Source organism: Megascapheus bottae, chromosome 17 (assembly GCF_031878675.1).
Source record: "Megascapheus bottae isolate mThoBot1 chromosome 17, mThoBot2.hap1, whole genome shotgun sequence".
In the NCBI taxonomy this organism is placed as follows: domain Eukaryota; kingdom Metazoa; phylum Chordata; class Mammalia; order Rodentia; family Geomyidae; genus Megascapheus; species Megascapheus bottae.
In genome coordinates, this window is record NC_143525.1 from 27,695,544 (window position 1) to 27,718,798 (window position 23,255).

The 23,255-nt window shown below is 41.6% G+C and overlaps 1 protein-coding gene across 1 annotated transcript in view; it reads left to right on the forward strand.

Moving 5' to 3' along the window:
• Ywhae (tyrosine 3-monooxygenase/tryptophan 5-monooxygenase activation protein epsilon) overlaps positions 1–19,913 on the forward strand; it is a 39,223-nt gene extending 19,310 nt beyond the window's left edge. Inside the window, exons 2-6 of the mRNA XM_090350474.1 lie at positions 3,456–3,655; positions 9,394–9,500; positions 11,336–11,542; positions 11,803–11,939; positions 18,880–19,913. Coding sequence (XP_090206600.1) covers positions 3,456–3,655; positions 9,394–9,500; positions 11,336–11,542; positions 11,803–11,939; positions 18,880–18,932 — 704 coding nt within the window. The 3' untranslated portion in view covers positions 18,933–19,913. The remainder of the gene's footprint in view (positions 1–3,455; positions 3,656–9,393; positions 9,501–11,335; positions 11,543–11,802; positions 11,940–18,879) is intronic.
• The last annotated feature ends 3,342 nt before the right edge of the window (positions 19,914–23,255 follow it).

The window sequence follows — 23,255 nt, forward strand, 5'->3', positions numbered from 1 at the left end:
GTGGGCTACATACGGAGACCTTGTTTTAAAAATTGAGGAGGACTAAGAGACAAGGTTTCACTGGCTGTCAGGGGCAGTAGGGGATGAGATAGTGGTCAAGCTAACCCTCTAGGTGGAAAAGTTTAGTGTCTGTTTAAAAACTTGTGTCATGTCAAACTGGTCGGTTCACGAGCTTCTTTTTGGTGCTGAAGATTCACCTCATTCATGTTGTTCCTTTCCTTTTGGGCCTGAGGGCTGTCCCTGAGTTCCTTTGGCTCAAGGCTAGCATTCTTTTCACTTTGAGCCACAAGTTCTCCTTTGATTTTTTTTTTTGGTGGATAATTGGAGACAAGTCTCTCAGACTTTCCTTGCCCTGCCTTGCTTAGAACACTGATCCTTGGATCTCAGCCTCCTGAGTAGCTAGAATTACAGGCCTGAGTTAAGGTCTGGCTTTTTTTTTTTTTTTTTTTGGGTGCCTGTCCTGGGGCATGAACTCAGGGCCTGTGCACTATCCTTGAGCTAATCTTAAGCAAGGCTAACACTCTACCACTTGAGCCATGGCACCACTTTTGACAATTTCTGTATATGTGGCACCAAGATTTCAAACCTAGGGCTTTGTGCATGTTAGGCAAGTGCTCTACCAGTAGGCCACACTCCGGGCCTGTCTCATGCATGTCCTATCATCCCTAGCTTTTTACCTCCATGTGTGAGTGTATATGTACACGTGTGTATACATATTAGGTACACTATTAGTGTATGCCTGCGACCATTGAGCCACATCCTCAACCCAAGTGATTTCTTTTAAATGCAAATTAAAGCTGGGTGCAGTGGCTCACCTGTAATCCTAGCTACTCAGGAGGCTGAGATCTGAAGCTCTTGGTTCAAAGCCAGCCATAACATTAAAGAACCTGAGACTTATCTCCAGTTAATCAGTAGAAAATGGAAAATGGGGCTGTGGTTCCAGGGGTAGGGCTGATAGCCTTGAGCTGAAGAACTGGGGACAGCACTCAGGCTCAGAGTTTAAACACCATGACCCACAAAATAAATAAAAAGTGTAAATAAAGAAGTGTAAATAAAGGATTACAGGTATTAATTAACAGTGCCCAGCTAACTGGTGGTTTTACTATACTTGACCCCTTCTCCAATTTTTTTTGGGGGGGGGTCGAACTGGGCCCGGGCACTGACCTTCAGCCAAGCCCCACTTCCTGTTTTCTAGTGATTAATTGGAGATAAGTCTCAGGTCCTTTTGTACCCAGGCTGGCTTTGAACCTTGATCCTCACATCTCAGCCTCCTGAAGAGCTAGGATTGTAGGTGTGAGCTACCGCACCCGGCCCCCCTCCCCCTCCCCAATTTTAATAAGCCAAGAAAGAACAGAAGAGGGAAGAGGAGTACCTTCTGTGTGATCTGCTAGTGGGTGGTGGTAGCAGCAAAGGTTCTGCATGTTGCACAGTGTCTAAATATAGTTAAATTTGTAAAGCACTGAAAAAAGAAAGATGTCAGAGGTTTTTTTTTTATCAGTGTTAGAATTCTGATAGTATTAGGTAGTTGTGTCATTTGCCCCTCCCCCCAAGTCCTGGGGCTTGAACTTGGGGAGGACCTGGGCACTATCCCTGAGCTTGTTTTGCTTAAGTACTGTACCACTTGAGCCACAATGCCGCTTCAGGTTTTATTTGAGGAGTTTATTGGATATGAGTCTCATGAATTTCTTGCCCAGGCTGGCTTTGACCAGCGATCTTCAGATCTCAGCCCCAAGAAGGTAGATGTGAGCCACTGGGGCCTGGCTAAAAGCATATTTTCAGTACTCTTCTGTTTATATTTTGCTATCTTGGTGTTATATCCCCATAATTATCTGGCCCCCTGTAATTGCTCGCCGCCTAGTAGTAACAAAAGGTTTACTAGTAAATGGTTGAGGCATAGAGCAGCTAGTTCGTACTTGTGAATAGCCCTGTTTAGCTGTGAGTGAATCTTTCCCCCGTGTCTTCAGTTAAGTACTAAGAATTGAAGGCTTAACACATGTTGTGCCATACCTAGAGCTGACTTTTGCTTTTTTAAAAAATGCAATTTAGGGCTGGGAGTTTGGCCTAGTGGTTAAAGTGCTTGCCTAGCATGTACGAAGACCCCGGTTTGATTCCTTGGTACCACATACATAGACAAAAGCTGGAAATGGTGCTGAGGCTCAAGCGGTAGAGTGCTAGCTCAGGCCCTGAGTTCAAGCTCAGGACTGGCAAAAAAAAAATGCAATTTAATTTTTGTGTATTAAGGGAAATAAGCATTGGGTTTAACCTGAAAGATACCTACAAATTATAGCATAATACTAGGCATCCTTTGAAGTCTTCTTCATTCCATGTATCTACATTCTTCCCCTATCTTGGCACTGGGGATTGAATCTAGAGCCACAAAATATGGTAGGCTAGTTCCTTTGTTTGGCCAGTCCTGCAGCTTAAACTCAGGGCCTGAGTACTGTCTTTGGGCTTTCTCAAGGCTAGAGCTCTACTTTTTCCCCCCCTTTTCTCCCTCTCTCTCGCTCTCTCGCTCTCTCGCTCTCTCTCGCTCTCTCTCGCTCTCTCCCTCTCTCTTCCTCCCTCTCCCCCTCTCTCCTCCCTCTCTCCCTCTCTCCTCCCTCTCCCTCTCTCCTCCCTCTCTCCCTCTCCCCCCTCCCCCTTCCTCTCCCCCTCTCCCCTCTCCCCTCTCTCCCCTCTCTCTCCTCTCTTTCCTCTCTTTCTTTTTGTCGGTCGTCTTGGGCACTATTCCCGAGCTCTGCAGCTCAAGGCTACCTTCTTACCCTGTGCCTGGGCATTATCCCTGAGCTCTTCAGCCCCAGGCTACTGCCCTAACTCTGGAGGCACAGTACTACTTTCAGTTTTCTTGGGGTTAATTGGAGATAAGAGTCTCTTTGGTCTTTAGTGCCCTGATTGGCTGTGTACAGCTATCTCGGTCTTCAGAGTAGCTAGGATTAAGATTACAGACATGAGCCACTGCTCCCTGCTCGCAGCACTTTGCTTTTTCTGTGCATATTGTACCTAGGAAGCAAACCCCAGGTCTTGTAATCTTCCTGCCTCAACTTCTCCAGTGAATGATAGGGTGATATGTATGTGGCTAATTCAAATTAGGTTTTTTTTTTTGGTTGCTTGTGGGACTTGAACTCTGGTCCTGGGCATTGTCCCTGAGTTCTCCATGTCAAGGCCACCGCCCTACCCCTTGAGCTACATTGCCACTTCTGGTTTTCTGATGATCAATTGGAGAGAAGCGTCTCAGGGACTTCAGTGCCCAGGTTGGCTTTGAACTGTGATCCCACGATTCTCTTGTCTCAGCCTCCTGAGTAGTTAGGATTACAGGTGTGAGCCACCGTGCCCTGCATTTTTGTTAAATTTTATACATTGTTTTTTGTGTTTCCAGGAAAAAAAAGTGCTGTGAAAGGGATGTTAAAACAACTTTAAAAATTTTGTGTAATCTGATTTTTCCTTTTCTCACATAGAAATGGTGGAATCAATGAAGAAAGTAGCAGGGATGGATGTGGAGCTGACAGTTGAAGAAAGAAATCTCCTATCTGTTGCATATAAAAATGTGATTGGAGCTAGAAGAGCTTCCTGGAGAATAATTAGCAGCATCGAACAGAAAGAAGAAAACAAAGGAGGAGAAAACAAACTAAAAATGATTCAGGAATATCGACAAATGGTGAGAGAGGAATGTGGGGGAGAGGGAGAGAGGGAGTGTCTATGTGTATATATATACTGGTGCTGAGGCTTGAACTTGGTCTGGGCGCTTTTCCTGACTTGTTTTTCTTAAAGCTACTGCTCTACTGTTGGCATTTTGTGGTTAATTTTGGGGAAGAGTTTCAAGGACTTTTCCTACCCTGGCTGGCTTTAAACTGTAATCCTCAGATCTCAGCTTTTAGTCAGGATTACAGGTGCGAGCACCTGACTGTATGTATTTGTACTGGAGGATAATTAGATCATTGATGCTGTTTTATTTATGTGTGTGTATACATGCAAGTGCATGCATGTGCCAGTACTGGGGTTTGAATTCAGTTCAAAGCTATCATGATGTTCCTTAGCTTTTTATCCACCCCGCCCCCCCCCACCCCAAGGAAGATATTCTATCACTTTGGGTCATACCTTCACATCCTGGAATTTATTGTCCAGGTTGACTTTGAACCTTCGCCCTCATATCCCACTGGCACCCAGCTTTCTTACTGCTTCTCAAATATTAATGTTGGTTGAGAGAGAGAGGGAGAGAGAGAGAGAGAGAGAGAGAGAGAGAGAGAGAGAGAGAGAGAGAGAGCGCGCGCGTGCGCGCGCGCGCGCAGCGCGCGAGTGCGCGCGTGCATGTGAGTGTGTATGTTTATGTTTATATTGGTTGAGAGGCTTGAATTTGGGCCTGGGTGTTCTTCCTGAGCTCTTTTTGCTCAAGGTTAGTACTTCCCTACATTGAGCCACAGAGTTACTTCAATTTTCTGGTAGTAATCTTAAAGACTTTCCTGCCTGGGCTGTCTTTGAACTGTGATCCTCAGATCTTTGCCTCCCAAATAGCTAGGATTACAGATGTGAGCCACCAGTACTCAGTAGATGTTGAGTTTAATTTATAGCTTTGATAAGTTTTGTGCTTGTACTGGGGTTTGAACTCGGCCCCACACTGCATGGCTACTGTCACTTGAGCCATTCCTCCAGTTCCTGATTCCATCCCTCTTTTTTTTTTTTTTTTTTTTTTCTTTCTCCTCTAGTCTGTAAGTCCTGGGGGACCTGAGCACTGTCCTTCTGCTTTCTCAAGCTCAAGGCTAGCACTCTACCATTTGGGCTACTTCTGTGGCCTTTTGTTCTTGCTGTTGTTGTTTTTGAGGTGCTAGCTATCAAACTCAGGGTCCTGTGCATGTTAGGTAAATGTTGAAAGTGTCCTTTATTTTTTGTATTAGAGATGATGAACTTAGCTGGGAGCCAGTGGCTCCTGCCTATATTTCCAGCTACTCAGGAGGCTGAGACCTTAGGATCAAAGTTTGAAGCCAGCCCCAGCAAAATAGTTCCCCCTGGGACTACTTTTTTTTTTTTTTTTTGCCAGTCCTGGGACTTGAACTCAGGGCCTGAACATTATCCTTGGGATTTCTCAAGGCTAGTGCTCTACCACTCAAGTCACAGCATCCTTTCCAGGTTTTTCTGTGTTGTGTGTACCAGGCTTCATGCAGCTAGGCATGCACTCTACCACTAGGCTACTAGGCTCCTGGCCCCCCTCAGACTCAAACACTGGAAGTGGTACTGTGGCTCAAAATGATAGAGCACTGGCCTTTAGCAAAAAGATCTCAGAGGCAGCACCAAGCCCCATTGCTCAAGCTCCAGATTGGGGTTGGGGGAGAGATGAGGGGAGAGAAAGAGAGATTTTGTGTGTGTGTGTGTGTGTGTGTGTGTAGAGAGAGAGAGAGAAAGAGAGAGCGCGCATATGAACACACGTGTGCTGATGAACTTGTAAATCAAAGAGACTTATTTTGGTTCAGTTTTTTAGAGGTTTGTGTTCTTTGGTGGGTAGATTCTAATGACAGGCCTTCTGTATATCATTGATGGGAAGAGCCTGACAGCAAAACCAACTGCAGTATGAGCTGGGCTGGGGAGCAAAGAGAAGGAGAAATTGGGGCATTAGTTTAAGCCATAGTAATATTATAATTTATAGTGCAGAAATCACTTTTATTTTACAGGTGGTGGTTGTTAGCTGAATATGTCCTAATTCTTTTGAATGTCTGAATTATATCTCAGGCCTATAATTGTAAGTAAGTTGGCCTTAGATGTTGGACATTTTAGATCACTGTCTAGTACTCACCTAGACTTGAAATAACAGGACTTCAGGACAGAAGCAAATGATATATTTTGCTAGAGACTGCAGAGGCTGGCATTCCAGTTAGTTTTTTTTTGTGCCTCTGATATATATCCATAATGTAGGAATTCAGTTTTGATCATTGCACAACCAAGCAAATAAGTATAATTATTGCCCTTATGTTAGTACCTGTAAAATACTACATCAAGTATCTGACATTCACATTTGTGTTAAATTAGTAAATATTTGCGTGTCTCTTGTTCTGCATGTCTCAGTTTGTTAGGTATTTTGAATCAAGAGAGGAAATAAATCTATTTACTGTCTTTATGGGAGTTGGTTTTTTTGGTCAGTCCTGGGGACTGAACTCAGGGCCTGTGTACTATCCTTGAGCTTCCTCAAGATTACCACTCTATCCCTGAGCCATAGCACCATCATTTCTGGCTTTTGTGTGTATGTGGTACCAAGGAATTGAATCCAGGGCTTCATACCTGCCTTGCAAGCACTCTACCACTAGGCCATACTCCCTACTCCTAGAAGTTTTGTTCTAATTGGGTTTTTTTTTGGGGGGGGGGACCAGTCGTGGGGCTTGAAGTCAGGGTCTGAGCACTATCCTTGGACTTTTCTCAAAGCTAGAGCTCTACCACTTGAGCCACAGCACCACTTCCAGCTTGTTTTTGTTTCGTTTTTTGTTTTTTCCTACGTATGTGATGCCAAGGAATCAAACCCAGGTCTTCGTGCATGCCAGGCAAGCACTCTGCCTACCATTAGGCCAAACTCCCTGCCCTGGTTGTTGTTATTTTTATTTTTGTCAGTTGTGGAGCTTGAACTCAGCCTGTGCGCTGTACCTGAGTCTCTTTGTGCTCAATGGTAGTGCTTGACTACTTGAGCCATAGCTACCTTTTCTGGGTTTTGAGTGGTTAATTGGAGGTAAAGGTGGGGGACTGGGGGCTGGGGGTGGAGTGTGGCCTAGTGATAGAGTTGCTTGCCCAGCACACACAAAGACACAGATTGGATTCCTTGGTACCACATACGTTTTTAAAAAAAGCCGGAAGTGGGACTGTGGCTCAAGTGGTTGGTAGAATTCTAGCCTTGAGAAAACCCATGGACAGTGCTCAGACACTGAGCTCAAGTACAGTTGGGGCTGTGGGGGGGGGAGTCTTGGGACTTTTCAGCTGCAATCCTCAGATGTTACTATTATTATAGGTGTGAGCCACCAGAGTCCAGCTAATTGCTGTTTATAAAACAGAATGGAAAATATTAGGATCTCTATCAATATAAGTGCTAAGAATTGTTTTATGAATTTATTCCAGTATTTAGGTGGCAAATTTGAGATCTGTAGGAAGTTAGTTGGGATAGACACTTGCCATTAACCTCAGTTTTGTTAGAACAAAGAGTATTGGCTGGCAGATTTGTTGGGTGTAAAGTATGGGAAAATAAGAAAGGTGAGGTACTAAAGAAGAAAGTCTACACGTGAGTTAGACTCTAGGGTTTGGGTTAAGCAGGAAAGGGAAGTGGGATGCCAGGATTAGTAACAGGAATGGGGGTGGGGGCTAGTCCTAGAGCTTGAACTCAGAGCCTGGGTACTGTCTCTGAGCTGCTTTTGCTCAAGGCTAGCACCTTTTTTTTGGGGGGGGGCAGTCCTGGGGCTTGAACTCAGGGCCTAGTTCTGTCCCCAGCTTCTTTTGCTCAAGGCTAGCACTCTACCACTTGAGCCACAGTACCATCTCTGGCTTTTTCTATGTATGTGGTACTAAGGAATCTGACCCAGGGCTTCATACGTGCTAAGCAAGCACTCTACCACTAGGCCACCTTCCCAGCCCAAGGCTAGCATTCTTAATACTTAAGCCACAGTACCACTTACTGTTTATATGATATTGAGGAATTGAACCCACAGCTTCATGCCCATTAGGCAAGCATTTTACCACTAGCCACATACCCCAGCCCAAATCTGAGATTTTGATATGTTTCTGAATAGGATCAAGTAAACAGGAACTAGACAGTGAAGCTGCAAGCCAAGAGTAGAAAGTTGGGGGGTTTTAAGATAAGACAGTAGTTAGTGATATTGCCATGTGCAAATCACAGAGTATAGCAGTTTTGATTGAATAGAACATGGTAATGGCCTTATCTTATCAAGTATTGAAGAAACAGCTGTATGTGCTTAGTGAATGAGAGGATGGACATGGAGGTAAAATGACAGAAATTGAGATGAGCTTTTTCAAGAAGAGGGATTTGTAATAATGAGAAGCAAAGGTCTAAGAGAGTTTATAAATTGGTCTGTTTGAAAACTCACTCGGATTGTAGTTGATCTAGAATAGAACTAGTTTTGCTTAGAAGTACAAGGTTATACTCCAACCCCCTACCCCCCCACCCCTTTCTGGTACTAAAGATTGAACTCAGTATGCTTGCTAGGCTGGCCCTCTACCTATCACTCGAGCCCTGTGTCCAGCCAAGGCCTTCTTGTGTTGGTTATTTTGAGGTAGGGTTGTCTTGGTTTTTTGCCCTTGCTATTTCTGTTTTCCCCACATCACTAGGGTTGACAGGCACACCTGTGGTTGAGATGGAGTCTTACAAACCTTCTTTGCCTTAAACTAGCCAGGAACTTCCATCTCCCATTATCTGCCTCCCAAGGAGGATAGCTAGATTTTTGTTATTGAAGATTGAACTGTATAGGCCCACTATTGTCTTGTGAGTTAATAAAAAATGGAGGGCAAGATGACTTATGTTTAGGCATGCTTTAACATTTTAGACATTATAACTAATATGAGATATGAATACTATAACTGGTTATAGATGTAGGAATACAAGTACCAGAGAAAATGCCTGGGTCTGAAGTTTGTTTTTAATACCCTGCCTGGGCTTAAGCTCTTGTTTTATTGTATCCTCCTTTACAGTACTGAGATTTGAACTCAGGGTCTTGCACTTGGTAAGCAGCTATTCTAGTACTGGAGCCCTTTCCCTGGCCTGACTTACCAAATAGGGTCTTGTGTTTCTCCCAGGACCGGCATTGACTGTGATCCTTGCAGTTATGCCACCTTTACCCATGTAGCTGGGGAGACAGGTGAACAACATTACACTTGGCTTTATTGTTTGAATTGGGATCTAAGGTTGGCCTCAACCTTTCTTGCTCTTCACTTCCCCATAGCTGGACTCATAGGCTGGCTTCAAACGGTGATCCTAAGGTCTCATCTTCTTGAGCAGTTAGGATTACAGGTGTGACCCACCAGTGCCCAGCTGATTTTTTTTCTCTTTATGGTACTGTGGTTGAACTCGTATCCTTAAGCCTGGCACCATACATACTTGAACCATACACACAATGCTTAAGTTCTTAGTCTGTTTTCCTATTTAAGTGTAGATAATAGCTATTCTGTAATCTTATTCATAGAAGCTGCATGTAGTGTTATTGAAGTGTGATTGTACATCCAGGATACATGCATATTTAAGAAGGAAAAGATACTTTCTATAATCTAGACATATCCTTTCTCTGCTTTTGTGTCAAGGGGGAAGGAGATTTGTAGAGAGGTATGTTCTTAGTACTATATTCTTAAAATCAGAGATAGGTAAAATATGTAGTACTTTGTATAATTTCTAGACTTAAACATTCTGTTTTTCCCCCCCAGGTTGAGACTGAACTAAAGTTAATCTGTTGTGACATTCTGGATGTACTGGACAAACACCTCATTCCAGCAGCTAACACTGGCGAGTCCAAGGTTTTCTATTATAAAATGTAGGTTCTATACTAGAAGGGAAAAAATGTAAGAGTAAAACTTGGCCTTAGCCAATGACTTATAAAATGTAGGTTTTCAGCTTTTATTTCAGGTAGTTTTTGTGTTGGTGGTGGTTTTAAGGCTTGAAATCAGTGCCTCATCCTCTTCTTGCTTGGCTTGTTCTTTCATGCTAGACATCATACCACTTGAGCCACTTATTATTTTTTATTTTTGCCAGTCCTATGGCTTGAACTCAGGGCCTGAGCACTGTCCTTGGGCCACAGTATCATTTCCGCCTTTTTCTATGTATGTGGTATCCAAGAATCAAGTCCAGGTCTTAGTGCATGCTAGACAAGCACTACGAGTAGGCCAAATTCTCAGCCCAGACTTGAGCCACTTTTATCTAGTTAACGAGATTGAGTCTGGTGGGTAAGGACTTTTCTGTGCTAGCTGACTTTGAACTACAATCCTCTGGCATGCCCTTCCTGAATATCTAGGATTATAGGCTCACTGGCTAAAGTTACTTTCAAATTTACTTGTAATGAACAATGAATAGTAATAGATTTAAAATGGTCAGACTGTTGTAAAAGTAATTATTAACTCTGGCTTTGTGAACTTCTTTGCTCTAATTATAATTAAGCATTTTATAATGCGTTTTTTACTTTCTATACACTTACGTTAAGGAGTGGGTTGAATGCGTGTTTAGCATTGCATGAGGCCCTAGGTTCAGTCCTGCACAGTTACGTAAATAGAGTAATAAAATCAGAAAGACTTAATTTTATGTTCAATAAACTTGGCCGGGCATGGTAGCTCATGCCTTTAATCGTAGCTACTCAGGAGGCTGAGATCAGAGGACTGCAGTTCAAAGCCAGCCTGGGCACTAAAGTCCATGAGACTCTTCTCTCCAACTAACCACCAGAAAACCGGAAGTGGCACTGTGGCTCAAGGGGCAAGGCGGTAGCCTTGAACTGAAGAGCTTAGGGACAGTGCCCAGGCCCAGGGTTCAAGTCCCACAACTGACAAAAAAGAATTCCATTTAACAGCATCAATACTAAGCACCCTAAGACAGCTCCCTAAGAAATCACATTCTGCCCCAGACTACATTAGAATATCTTGTTGGCAACTATTGCTATCATATTCTACCTGTTTTTGATTATTCACAAATCAAGAGTAAACAAAATGGACAAAGCCCAGCACATTACCAAAAGCATTGCCTAAAGGAAACAAAAGGAGTCCTTCAAAGAGGACTTCATAGCAATTTCATGGGCCACCCAAAGAAGCAAAACTTGTGTCATTATTTGATATTTCTTTGCTTTCTTAGTTTTACTCTTCTTTCTTAGTTTTACTCTATCATTTGTTGGCAGGGTGTGTGTGTGTGTGTGTGTGTGTGTGAGTGAGTGTGTGACTCATGGGCCTTGAACTCAGGACCTGAGCACGACATGTCCTTGGGTTTTTTCAGGGCTAGAGCTCTACCATTTGAGCCACAGCACTACTTCCGGCTTTTTTCCATGTATGTGATACTGAGGAATCGAACCCGGGTCTTTGTGTGTGCTAGGCGAGCATTCTACCACTAGGCCAAACTTATGGCCTGGTGTCAGTTTTGTGTGTGTGTGTGCACGAGCATGCATGCGCGCTCTAGTTAATATTTCTGGGACTTTGCTTATTATGGTTAATATATAGTACCTTAGGAAAATGAATTAGTCAAGCTGATAATTTCTGAGTGTTTAAATTTTATTACAGTATGCCTTCATTTAAAATTTTTAAAAATCATGTTTATGAACTAGAAAAAGATTTTAATTTATTTTCCTTTCAAAGCATTGTTCCTAATTACAGTTTTGTTTTTCTTTTGTTGTAGGAAAGGGGACTACCACAGGTATCTGGCTGAATTTGCCACAGGAAATGACAGGAAAGAGGCTGCAGAAAACAGCCTAGTGGCTTACAAAGCTGCTAGTGATATTGCAATGACAGAACTTCCACCAACGCATCCTATTCGTTTAGGTCTTGCCCTCAACTTTTCTGTATTCTACTATGAAATTCTTAATTCTCCTGACCGGGCCTGCAGGTATGCCTAGGATGAAAGCAAAACTCTTAACCACCTTCCTCTTCCCCCCCCTTTTGCACCAATTGTGGGGCTTGAACTCAGGGCCTAAGCACTGTCCTTGGGGCTTTCCTCAAGGCTTAGATACCACTTGAACCACAGCGGTACTTTTGACTTTCTATATATGTGGTACCGAGGAATCGAACCTGGGTCATCATGAATGCTGGGAAAGTTTTTTTTTTTTTTTTTTTTAAGGTTTTTAATTTTAGTAATGTTTATTTCAGGTTGGCAAAAGCAGCTTTTGATGATGCAATTGCAGAACTGGATACTCTGAGTGAAGAAAGCTATAAGGACTCTACACTTATCATGCAGTTGTTACGTGATAATCTGACACTATGGACTTCAGACATGCAGGGGGATGGTAAGAAAACTTTCTGAATTAGATCTTTTAGTTCCTAGGTTATTTTAGAAATGACCTTGTATTTCTATAAACTATAGTTTTCCACTCTGCCTATCTGTTAATAAACTCTTTAAAGTTCATTTACTGTCTTAAAAAAATGAATCCAAGGAGCTATGGTGTTTGATATTACAAGGTGAAAGGACATTTTATTTTTTTGCCAGTCTTAGGGCTTGAACATAGGTCCTGAGCACTGTCCCTGAGATTTGTCAAGGCTAGAGCTCTACCACTTGAGCCACAACACCATTTTGGCTTTTTCTGTGCATGTGGTTTCGAGGAATCAAACTGAGGACTTCGTGTATGCCAGGCAAGCACTCTACCACTAGGCCAAACTCCTAGCCCACAACTTTTATTTTATTTTATTTTATTTTATTTTTGCCAGTCCTGGGCTTGAGCTCAGGGCCTGAGCACTGTCCTTGGACTTTCTCAAGGCTAGAGTTCTACCACTTGAGCCTCAGCATCACTTCTGGCTTTTTTCTATGTATATGGTACCGAGGAATCAAACCCGGGTCTTCGTGCATGCTAGGCAAGCACTCTACCACTAGGCCAAACTCCCGGCCCAACACAACTTTTATTTTTATTGTTTGTTTATTTAGTTTTTGTGAGGGAGGCTGTCATGGGGCTTGAACTCTGGACCTGGATGCTGTCTGTCCCTGAGCTCTTCAGTTTAAGGCTCATGCTCTATCACTTGGAGCCACAGCACCACTTCAGTTTTCTGGTGGTTAATTGGAGATGAAATACTTTCCTGGCTGGGTTGTCTTGGAACTGTAATCTTTAGAACTCAGCCTCGTGATTAGTTAGAATTACAGAAATGAACCATCAGTGCCCTTCTAGTGCTCACCAGCATCCACAACTCCTAGCCCACAACTTTTATTTATTTTATTTTATTTTATTTTTTTTTGCCAGTCCTGGGCTTGAGCTCAGGGCTTGAACACTGTCCTTGGACTTTCTCAAAGTTAGAGCTCTACCACTTGAGGCTCAGCACCACTTCCAGCTTTTTCTCTATGTATGTGGTACTGAGGAATCGACCCCGGTCTTTGTGTATGCTAGCTAGGCAAGCACTCTGAACTCCTTGGCTTTCTCCCGCCCTCCCTTCCTCCCTTCCTTTCTTTTGTTGGGTCATGGGGCTTGAACTTGGCCTGTGTGCTGTCCCTGAACTCTTTAGCCCAAGGCTACCGCCCTACCCCTGGGCCTGGATGTTGTTCTTGAGCTCTTTAACTCAAAGCTTAGGCCCTACCCTTGAGCCACAGCCCCACTTATCATTTTCTAGAGGTTAATTGGAGATAAGTCTCAGGTCCTTTTGTGCCTGGGTTGTCTTTGAGACTTGATCCTCAAATGTCAACTTCCTGAGTAGCTAGGATTACAGATGAGACCCAACATGCCTGACTACTTCTGCCTTATCTATGTATGTGGTACTGAGGAATTGAACCCACGTCTTCATGCATGCTAGGCAAGCACTCTACCTCTAGGTCAAACGTCCAGTCCCAATATTCAAAAATTTTAAGTTTGTGTTTCAGTATTTATTTGGTTGGTTGGTTGTGTGGCTTAAACTGGGGGCCTGGTGCTGTCCTTAAGATTTTTGGCTCAAGGCTAGTGCTCTACCACTTTGAACCACAGCCCCAGTTACCATTTTCTGATGATTAAGTGGAGATTTAGAGTCTCAAAGACTTCTGCCTGGACTGGCATCAAACCTCAATCCTTAGATCTCAGCCTCCTGAGTAGCTAGGATGACAAATGTGAGTCACTGATGCCCATCTGTCTTTTAATTTTTATAATGTTTTGTTAACTGAATTCTTTCACACTGTTTTGAAAGCTAGAGATAAACATGGGGGAGATACATGGGGAGACAGAGAACTCCATTTGAGGTTAAAACAGTTACTTAGGGTCTGGGCACTGGAGGCTTACATCTATAACCCTAGCTACTCAGGAGGCTGAGATATGAAGATCAAGGTTCCAAGCCAGCCCAGGCAGGAAAATCAGTGAGATTTTTTTCTTTTCTTTTCTTTTTTTGTGGGGGTGGAGGTTGTTTGTAGGGTTTGAACTTGGGGCCTGGGTGCTGTCATTGAGGTCATTTTGCTCAGAGTGAGTACTGTACCCTTTTGAGCCACAGTCCCTTTTCTGTTTTTCTGGTGGTTAGTTGGAGAGATAAAAGTCTCATGAACTTTCTTGCCTAGGCAGGCTTTGACCCATAACCCTCAGAACTCAGCCTCCTGAGTAACTAGGATTATAGGCATTAGTCACTGATTCCTGGCCATGGGACTCATCTCTAGTTAACTACCAGAAAACTGAAAGTGACACTATGGCTTGAAGTGGTAGATTGCTAGCCTTGAGCAAAAGAACTCAGTAACAGCACCCAGGACCCAAGTTTTAGCCCCACGACTGATACCCCCAAAATTATTTAGGGAATATCTTCATTGTGGAAATGTGGAAGGGAGATTAATATGCCTTTGAATTGTATAGAGAAGTAAAATTACCATCCTTAGGTCTGATATGCCTGTTTTTAATTGCAAATAGAATATTTAAAAAGCCTAATTTGTGTTGTGGTGTGTGTGTGTACTGTGTAAATGATAGGTTTAAATTTAAAAGTCTACATCTGTCACATGAATTGATTTTCAAGATTTTACCCCCTTTCTTGGAAGACTTTCTGCCTCCCCTGTCTGTCCTCTCCTCTCCCCTCCCATTTCTCCCTTTTTGGTGCTGGGGATAGAATCCAGGTCTTTGTGCTACATGCTAAATATGTGCAGTGATACCCTCATCCTCAAAGAGCCCCTCCCCCCTTTTTTTCATCAGTTGTAGAACTTGAACTCTGGACCGGGGCCTTGTTCCTGAGCTCTTCAGCTCAAGACTGCTGCCCTACCCCTGGGTCTGGGTGTTATCCCTGAGCTCTACAGCTCAAGGCTATGGCCCTATAGCCACATAGCCACTTCCGGTTTTCTGGTGATTAATTGGAGATAAGATTTTGAAGGGGTTTGTAGTGCCTAGGACCGGCTTGGAATTGTGTTCCTCAGACCTCAGCCTCCTGAGTGGGTAGGATTACAGGCATGAGCCAGGCATCCAGCTTCCAAAGACCTTTTTTCTGTGTAGATGGCAATTGTGATGTGACCATTCATTATAAGATAATGTAGTTGCTGGTGGTAGATTGAAAATCAAGTTTGTTACTCATTTGAGCTAAAATTTCTTCGAGGGTTATCCTAACTGAAGCAAATACTGCATTCCTTCAGGACAACTATAATTTGTCTTTGTTGGTCCTAAATTTTAATCTCTAAAAAGTACGTCTGAAAGTGTCTACCAGACATGTGTGTTCCTGGTTTCCTCTTTAAAGATGATGAATCAGATATCTGGTTATGGCACTACATTAGAATTAGGTAACTCAGGTTTTAAAAACTTGCTAAATAACTATGTTGAATAAATATAACGTATTTGTGTAAATCAGGATTGTCATGATATGTGACCTACTTACACACTTCCAACTGCTAAATGGAGCTGCAGAGTACTTTTCCACACAGCACTTTAAAGACTAGCCCTTGGAATGCAAAACCAGTATATCGTCTCTGAGGTAATTACTTAGGGTTCTTTTAGCTTTGAGTTTGATTCAGTTTTAATTATGAATAGCCAAACAGCTATTCACAGTTGATTTGAGAACCACTAGTATTTATACCTCTTTTAGGAGGGTGAAAGAAAGTGTGTGTAAAGTTTGGAAAAAAATTCTGGAACACATCGTTAAAGTTAGGATTTATTTTAGTGTAACAGGATGTTAAAGTAAGGAGAAATAGAAAAATATTAATATTTCCTTATCTCATAAGGAATAGGAATTAAAGACTTCCAGTTTTGTTTCTAGAGAAATTGAGTTGCTTCGGTACCTAATTCAGTTTAAAGGATTGATGTTGGATAAAGACTTTTAATTATTTTTTGCTAGTCCTGGGGCTTGAGCTCGGGGCGTGAGCACTGTCCTTGGGCTTTCTCAAGGCTAAAGCTCTGCCACTTGAGCCACAGCACCACTTCTGCCTTTTTTCTATGTATGTGTACCAAGGAATCTCCATGCTTGCTAGGCTAAATTCCTGGCATTTAGGTTTTTTTTTTAATGAAAGAATTTATTAATATTGATTTTTACATCATATTTCAAATGACATGTTTAACGAACAAGTTATTTTTAGTTTTTTTAAAATGCAGGGAAAGAATCATGGTACCTTGGCGGATGGGTGGGGGGAAAACCTTCAAAGATTGATAACATTTTAATAAAATCAACTGAAATTTGCCTAAAGTTAATAATTGTTACGAATACTAAGACATTATTCATTGTAGAACTACAGTCTATTATCATTTTGTGATTCAGTGCTAACTGAAAGATCTGCGGTCATAGAATTCAGGTTTCTGGAATGTTAATTTGCATTTAGGTTAAGTGTTACTTCGATCATTTTTTATTAGCAAGTAATTTTAAAAATGATTTTCCTATGAAAAACAGCATTTCTGTAAGAGGAAATACCTGGTTTATGTACTTTTTTTTTTTTTTTTTTTTTTTTTTTTGGTGGGCCGTGGGACTTGAACTCTGGGCCTGGGCACTGTCCCTGAGCTCTTTAGCTCAAGGCTACCACCCTCCTCCTTGTGCCACAGCACCACTCCGTATGTACACATTTTTGTCTTTGTGTTGAAAACGTCACTATCTGTCCCAATGTGCTTTCTTTTGAGGGATCAGTACTTTTTTTGAGTGCATTTGGACCTTTTCTCTAACCCGTAAACATATTCATACATAAGGCCACAGTGGAAACGTATGCCCTCTGCCTGTTCACCAAAATTTAGAAATAGCAGGCAAAGAAATACTTATTTAGGAAACCTTTTCTCCCTGTCCTGTATATCTTTGCGGTTTAAAGGATCAAAATCTGGCCAGATTCTGGTTGCTCATGCCTGTAATCCTAGCTAAGAGGCTGAGATGTGAGGATCACAGTGAAAGCCATCCTGGTCAGGAAAAGTCCTCCAGTTAACTGGCAGAGTCAGATGTGGAGATGGGGCTTACTTGATGGAAGTGCTAACTTTGAGCACAAAAGCTCAAAGACAGTTCCAGAGGCCTTGTTGAAGCTCCTTGGCTACTCACATACAAAGAACAATCTTAACTTCCCTGTATCATTGATGTTTTCTTTTGTCCTGCTCTGTTGATTTTTCCGGTAATGTTGCTTTCATATGATTGTTCTCCCTCCCTTTCTCCTTGCAATAGATTCCTAAAGGAAAATCCAACTCTTCCTTTCCTAAAAACTACTTTGTAAGTCATTGTCATGGCACAGTGAATTCTGCTTTTAGTTTTGATTCTTCACTAATCATGCCTGCATATTATCATCCTGTCGCTTACAAAACTGCCTGTTCTATATTCTGAGGCGCTATAAACTATCTTAAGACATAGATGGCCTGCTCCCCTGCCTTTCTCTCTTTGGGTGTGACTTGTATGAAGATACATGATTTCCATGCCAAAGTTACTTGAAACCTTTTTCTCATCTAATGGTTGCTTATGAGTGACTTGGAGTGTGTTGTAGTGCTGTATGGTAGCTGATTCTGGCATTGTATTCCTGTTAAAACTGATTTCTGAGTGAATGATGTTTTCTCAGTTTGAATGTTGATATTGCTCTTTGGGGAACCCTTGGTGTCAATTTCCTTTGTTTTTGTCTTTGCATGTCTTTCTTTGTTATAAGTTAGAAAAGCGTTTTCACTTTTTTAAAGTCATATATTAACCTAAATACATGTGTTATAGCAGTAATCTTTACTTAATCCTTAATGCTATGACATTTTCTGCTTGTTATACCAAGATACTTAAGATTGCTTAAAAGCTGGCCTCAGTATGTTTCACATTTGTAGGAAGCCAGTCTTGAGTTAAAGCCCATCCTATTTGAATGTGTATGGTTGTTGGGTTTATTTTTCAATTTTTCTTAAATTTATGGTTTAGCACTTATTGTGTATGTGTATTACATTTTACGCAGTACTAGGGATGAAACCCAGAGCCTTGCACATGCTAAATATACTAACTTTGAGCTATACTCCCAGCTCCTGGTTAAATTGATTTATTTTGATTCAAACTAATAACTACAAGGAATTATAAGTATAGTGAAAGTACAAGAAAGAAGATGATGTTTACCTGTTATTTTTTTTTTTAGCAAAGGCTTTTTGCATGCTTCATTTCGGCTGATTTGATTAATGCTTCTTAACAGGTAGAAGACCCTCCAGAGACTGGCTTTTTGTTGCATGCCTTAGTGCAGTTGATATTCCCTAGGTTATTTACTTGTTATGTTCAAAGGGTAAACAGATAGCATGAGAAAACTGGTCCAAATGCTCTTTAATAACCTCAGTGGTCTGGTTTACTTTGAGAAGGCTGTTTCAGTGAGGAATCTGGTTTAGAGTTTGATGTATGATAGGCCAACAAAACAAAATATTAAACATTCATTTGCAACAACAGAACACAGAAACTCCCATGGTGCATTTTACTCGTCAGTTCATTTTTTTATTGAAGCATATCTGATAATGAGCTTGTAAGTAAATTAGATTTTTGTTTAAAGAAACCAGAAACTTAATTTTTGAAGAGGTTATTGAAAAGGGTATCTGATCCAGGATCTACATGAAAGCCTGAAAAATCATTTTAAGAATATGGTTACTTTGGCTGTGTACTTTTACGAGCTGCTTTAGCTTAAACATCATTGACGTTGTGCATCAGTTTTTGGTTTTGGACTTGATATATATCAGGGTTGTGATGAGCAGCAGCCACTTTGGTTTAAGCATCTCAGATGTCAAGGATGGTTGAAGCCCTTTGCCTGTCTATATTTAATAGCAATTTGGCCAGCAGAAAAAACCTTCATGCATTTGGAACAATTTTATGAGTACAGTAGCTTAATGGTCACTTCTGATAGAATTTTCTTTCTTCTTGTAGGTGAAGAGCAGAATAAGGAAGCGCTGCAGGATGTGGAAGATGAAAATCAGTGAGACATAAAAGCCAACAAGAGAAACCATCTCTGACCACCCCACTCCTCCCCACCCCGCCCCTTGGAAGGTCCCCATTGTCACTGAGAACCACGAAATCTGACTTTCACATTTGGTCTCAGAATTTAGGTTCCTGCCCTGTTGTTTTTTTTTTTTTTTTTTTTTTTTTTAAACAGTTTTCAAAAGTTCTTAAAGGCAAGAGTGAATTTCTGTGGATTTTACTGGTCCCAGCTTTTAGGTTCTTTAAGACACTAACAGGACTGTGTAGAGGCTTTTTCAGCATTACTGTATTGTCTCCATGCCAGATGTGGCAAGATCATTAGAAATGGAAATGACATTTGAAAGCCATTAGACTTCTAGGTGATGCGTCTTAACAAAGAGATTGATCACACTGTAGAGGCATATGTGAATCATTTTTCCTTTTTCTAATTGTTTAAATAGAATTTTATACCAGTGTTTAAATTGAATTGGGTGTGAACTTGAAGTGGTTAAAGATTGTTTTGGGGGGAGTTTGTTGCAATGGTTTTGCTGTAAAAAGTGTTTCAAACTCTGCTGAAGTGTTGGCTGAAAAGTGAGTGCTGGTAAACAGTTCAACAATCCGTGGCTACTCATTCTTGCCTACTTTTTCTCTCCCTCCGAAGCAGGTTAGCATTGAAGGTGATATGGAGAAGCCTGCATGCGTGTTCAGTTCTTTGTTTCTTCTCCTTCCCTCTCCCCTGCCTTCCCTTCTTCTTCCTTCCCTCCCCTCCTCCCTTCCTGTCCTTCGCTCGCTCAACCTCTTTTGTTCAGTATGTGTAACTTGAAGCTAATTTGTACTACTGGATATCTGACTGGAGCCACAGATACAGAATCTGTATTGTTCTTACTGAAACACAGCATGGAATTAACATTAAACTTAAATAAAACAAACCTAAATGAAAAATGCCAAATACATTGCGCCTCCATCCTTTATACTTCTAAAATAAAATCTCTAGTCCAAACATATTGACAGTATTATGTTTGTCTGAATGTGAAAAGATATACACCCCTTTCCAAAAATCATTTGTTTCCCAAAGATGTATGTTTTGGAAAAACAAAACAAAACAAGACATTGCTTGTAATCTGGTTGTGAAGAATACTGAGTAATCTAAGCCATCCTGTTTTCCAACCCAGTAAACACAGTATTTATGTTAATCATTAAAGTATAATGTGTATTTAACACAGGTGTAATTATGAATCATTTTACCATGGAGTTTTGGGTACAACCAATTAGGCTGAATTAAAGTCCATTCCCAGTGTTCCTTCTTACCAGAAACGGATACGTGTGTAGTTTCTTCCAGACGTAGTTCATGTATCATTATATAGATATTTGCTTTGTTTTGTATGCTGATCTTATGTTAACATGGATGAATATCTGAAGCTTGCATTGCCAGTTTACTTTTGGACAAGTTCTTTCCAACTGTTACATGAGATTGCTGTGGTAATACCTTAATCATTTCTGTTTATTTGTGTTTTGTGTGTGTAATGTACAGATTTCTGCATGTCAGAAAATGTTTTCTTCCATGGGAACTGGAAGGAAACATTATTCAGTTGGTAAGTACTACTTTTCCACATTTGACTTTTTAAGTGACAGACAAAAGTATAGTCCAGATAGGAAATCTTAGCAAAGAGTGGGTTTTATCTTTGGTTATGCATTTGAAGTATGATGGTCTCTTTTTGTGTGTGGGTCTTTTTTTTTTTTTGTACCAGTCTTGGGCTTTCTCAATGCTGGAGCTCTACCACTTGAGCCACAGCACCACTTACGGCTTTTTTCTATGTATGTGATACCGAGGAATCGAACCCCAGTCTTCATGCATGCTAGGCAAGCACTCTATACTAGGCCAAACTCCCAGCCCAAGACTATCTTTTCACCACATAGTTGGAGACAGTTGTATATAGCCATTTAAGGTCAAAATTTGAAGAGCTTGATAAATTTATGTATTACAAGGCTTGAACTCAGGCCCTGGCCATATTCCCTTAGTTTTTGTTTCAAGGCAGTGCTTTAGCACTTGAGCCAGAGCTCCACTTCTGGCTTCTTGTTGGTCCTCAGTTCTCAGTGTCATTGTCTCAGTAGCTAGGATTGTAAGTGTGGACCACAAGTGCCCGTGGCAGAATTTTAAACCATTCACAGGAGGCAAGAGTTTTTAGACTGTGCCATACCGAATACTGCCTGATGCATGAACTTGAAAGATGTGAGCTCAGCCGTGGTAGTTCACACTTGTCACACTTGTGACTTCTGCCTTAGTTCTTCAACTCCTGAGAGAATGTAGCTGTGAGCTATCCGTGCTTGGTGGAAATAGGAGTGCTAATTTAACTGTGCTGGGCACTGATGGCTCATACCAGTAATCCTAGCTATTCTGAAGGCTGGGATCTGAGGATTGCAGCTCAAAGCCAGTCTGGGCAGGAATGTCCATGAAACATCTCTAAATAGCTAGTTACTCAAAAATGTCAAAGTAGGGGCCAGGAGTTTGGCCTAGTGGTAGAGTGCTTGCCCAGCATGCATGAAGACCTGGGTTCAATTCCTCGGTACCACATACATAGAAAAAAGCCAAAAGTGGTGCTGTGGCTCAAGTGGTAGAGCTTTAACCTTGAGAAAACCCAAGGACAGGGCTCAGGCCCTGAGTTCAAGACCCGAGATTGGCAAAAAAAAAAAAAAAAAAAAAAAAACCAGCAAAACAAAACCAGTTCTCAGTGCCCAGGTGTGAGTTCAAGCCCCATGACCTTTCCCCCTTTCCCCCCCAAAAAAAGCAACCTGCTTTGAAGACTATGCTTTATGGGCTCTCATAATCTGCTCAATGTTTTAGATGTAGGTACAGGCCTAAGGAAGGGCAGGAAATTGATTTTCTTTGAAGATAACATGCTCTTTGATGTTAGCTTTCTAGATTCCCAAAGGTTCTTTGTGTACTTGTACAGCTTGGCAGGGTGAATCATGTTTAGGAACAGTGTTTTCCCTGGTTTGATTTATCTTTAGAGATTTTCTAGTTAGGCAGCAGCTTGCATCATTTCTTGGGCATTCACGCTTCTGAGCTGTAGCTGATTTACAGGTCTTCCACAGATATTTGTGTTGCTTAAGGATTGATTAGTTTGACTCAGTTTCAGCACCCAAGTTGCCTTCTGCAACAATGCAACATCTATAGTCATTATGGATACCAACTTTTCTTAGAATTTGGTTTCAATATAAATTTAAGAACAGGCGGGAGTGTGGCCTAGTGGTATGAGTGCTTGCCTAACATACACGAAGCCATGGGATAGATTCCTTGGTAGCAGATACACAGAAAATGCTGGAAGTGATGCTGTTGCTTAATTGGTAGAATGCTAGTCTTGAGAAAGCCCAAGCAGGCCTTGAGTTCAAGCCTGGTAAAAATAGCATTTGTTACCATGACTGGTGTAAATACCAAATTTAAGGACAAAAGAAGAAAAGGGGTGTGGTAGCTCAATCTTGTATTCCCAGTTCCTTGGAAAGCAGTGATCTAAAGATTGCAGTTTCTGAGCCTGTCAGTTAAATTTTTTTAGAGATTTCAACTTGGCCAAATGCAGGCCACAATGGTCCATTTGTATCATCCCAACAATGCGAGGAAGCACAAATAGAATCAGTCCAGACTGGCCCAGATAGGAGACCCCATCTCAAAAATGATGAGCTTAAGGTACGTGTTTAGCCATTAAGAAGAATGTAAAAGCTCATACTTCCGTAATCATAGCTACTCAATAGACTTGAGATCTGAGGATTTCTCTGAAAGCTACCCAGGCCAGACACCCAGTGAGATCGTCAGTTAACTAGCAAAAAGCTAAAACTAGAGGTGTCTTCAGGAGGTAAGTTGTAAGAACAGTTGCTGGTCTGGAGAGTAACCATTGTTTCTGGGTAGAGACAATGAAATTCTGGTTTATTTTTACAATTAGCCCATTTCATTTCTCTAATAAAATGATTTTAGAAAGGAAAGAGTAGGTCTAATTATGCTTATTCAGAGCAGATAATCTGAGGATCACAGTTTGGAGCCAGCCCAGGCAGGAAAGTCTGAGAGACAACCTCCAATTAAATGCTCAGATAAAGCTGGAAATGGAGCTGTGGTATAGCACTAGCTAGTCTGGAACAAAGCCCAAGCCTCCAGTAAGTTCTGGCCATGAGTAAAATCAGAGCAATAGGCCTTGAGCTCAAGCCCTCCAGTGTCAGAACAAAAAAAGGACAAGCAGATGGAAACTAAAATAGTTAAGAAGTGGCAACTTGGGTTGGGAGCCTTCCTCATTTCTGCGGGACATAGCCCAAGCATGCCTCAGAAAAGCAAGAACAGAATAAAAAGTCCCAGCATCCTA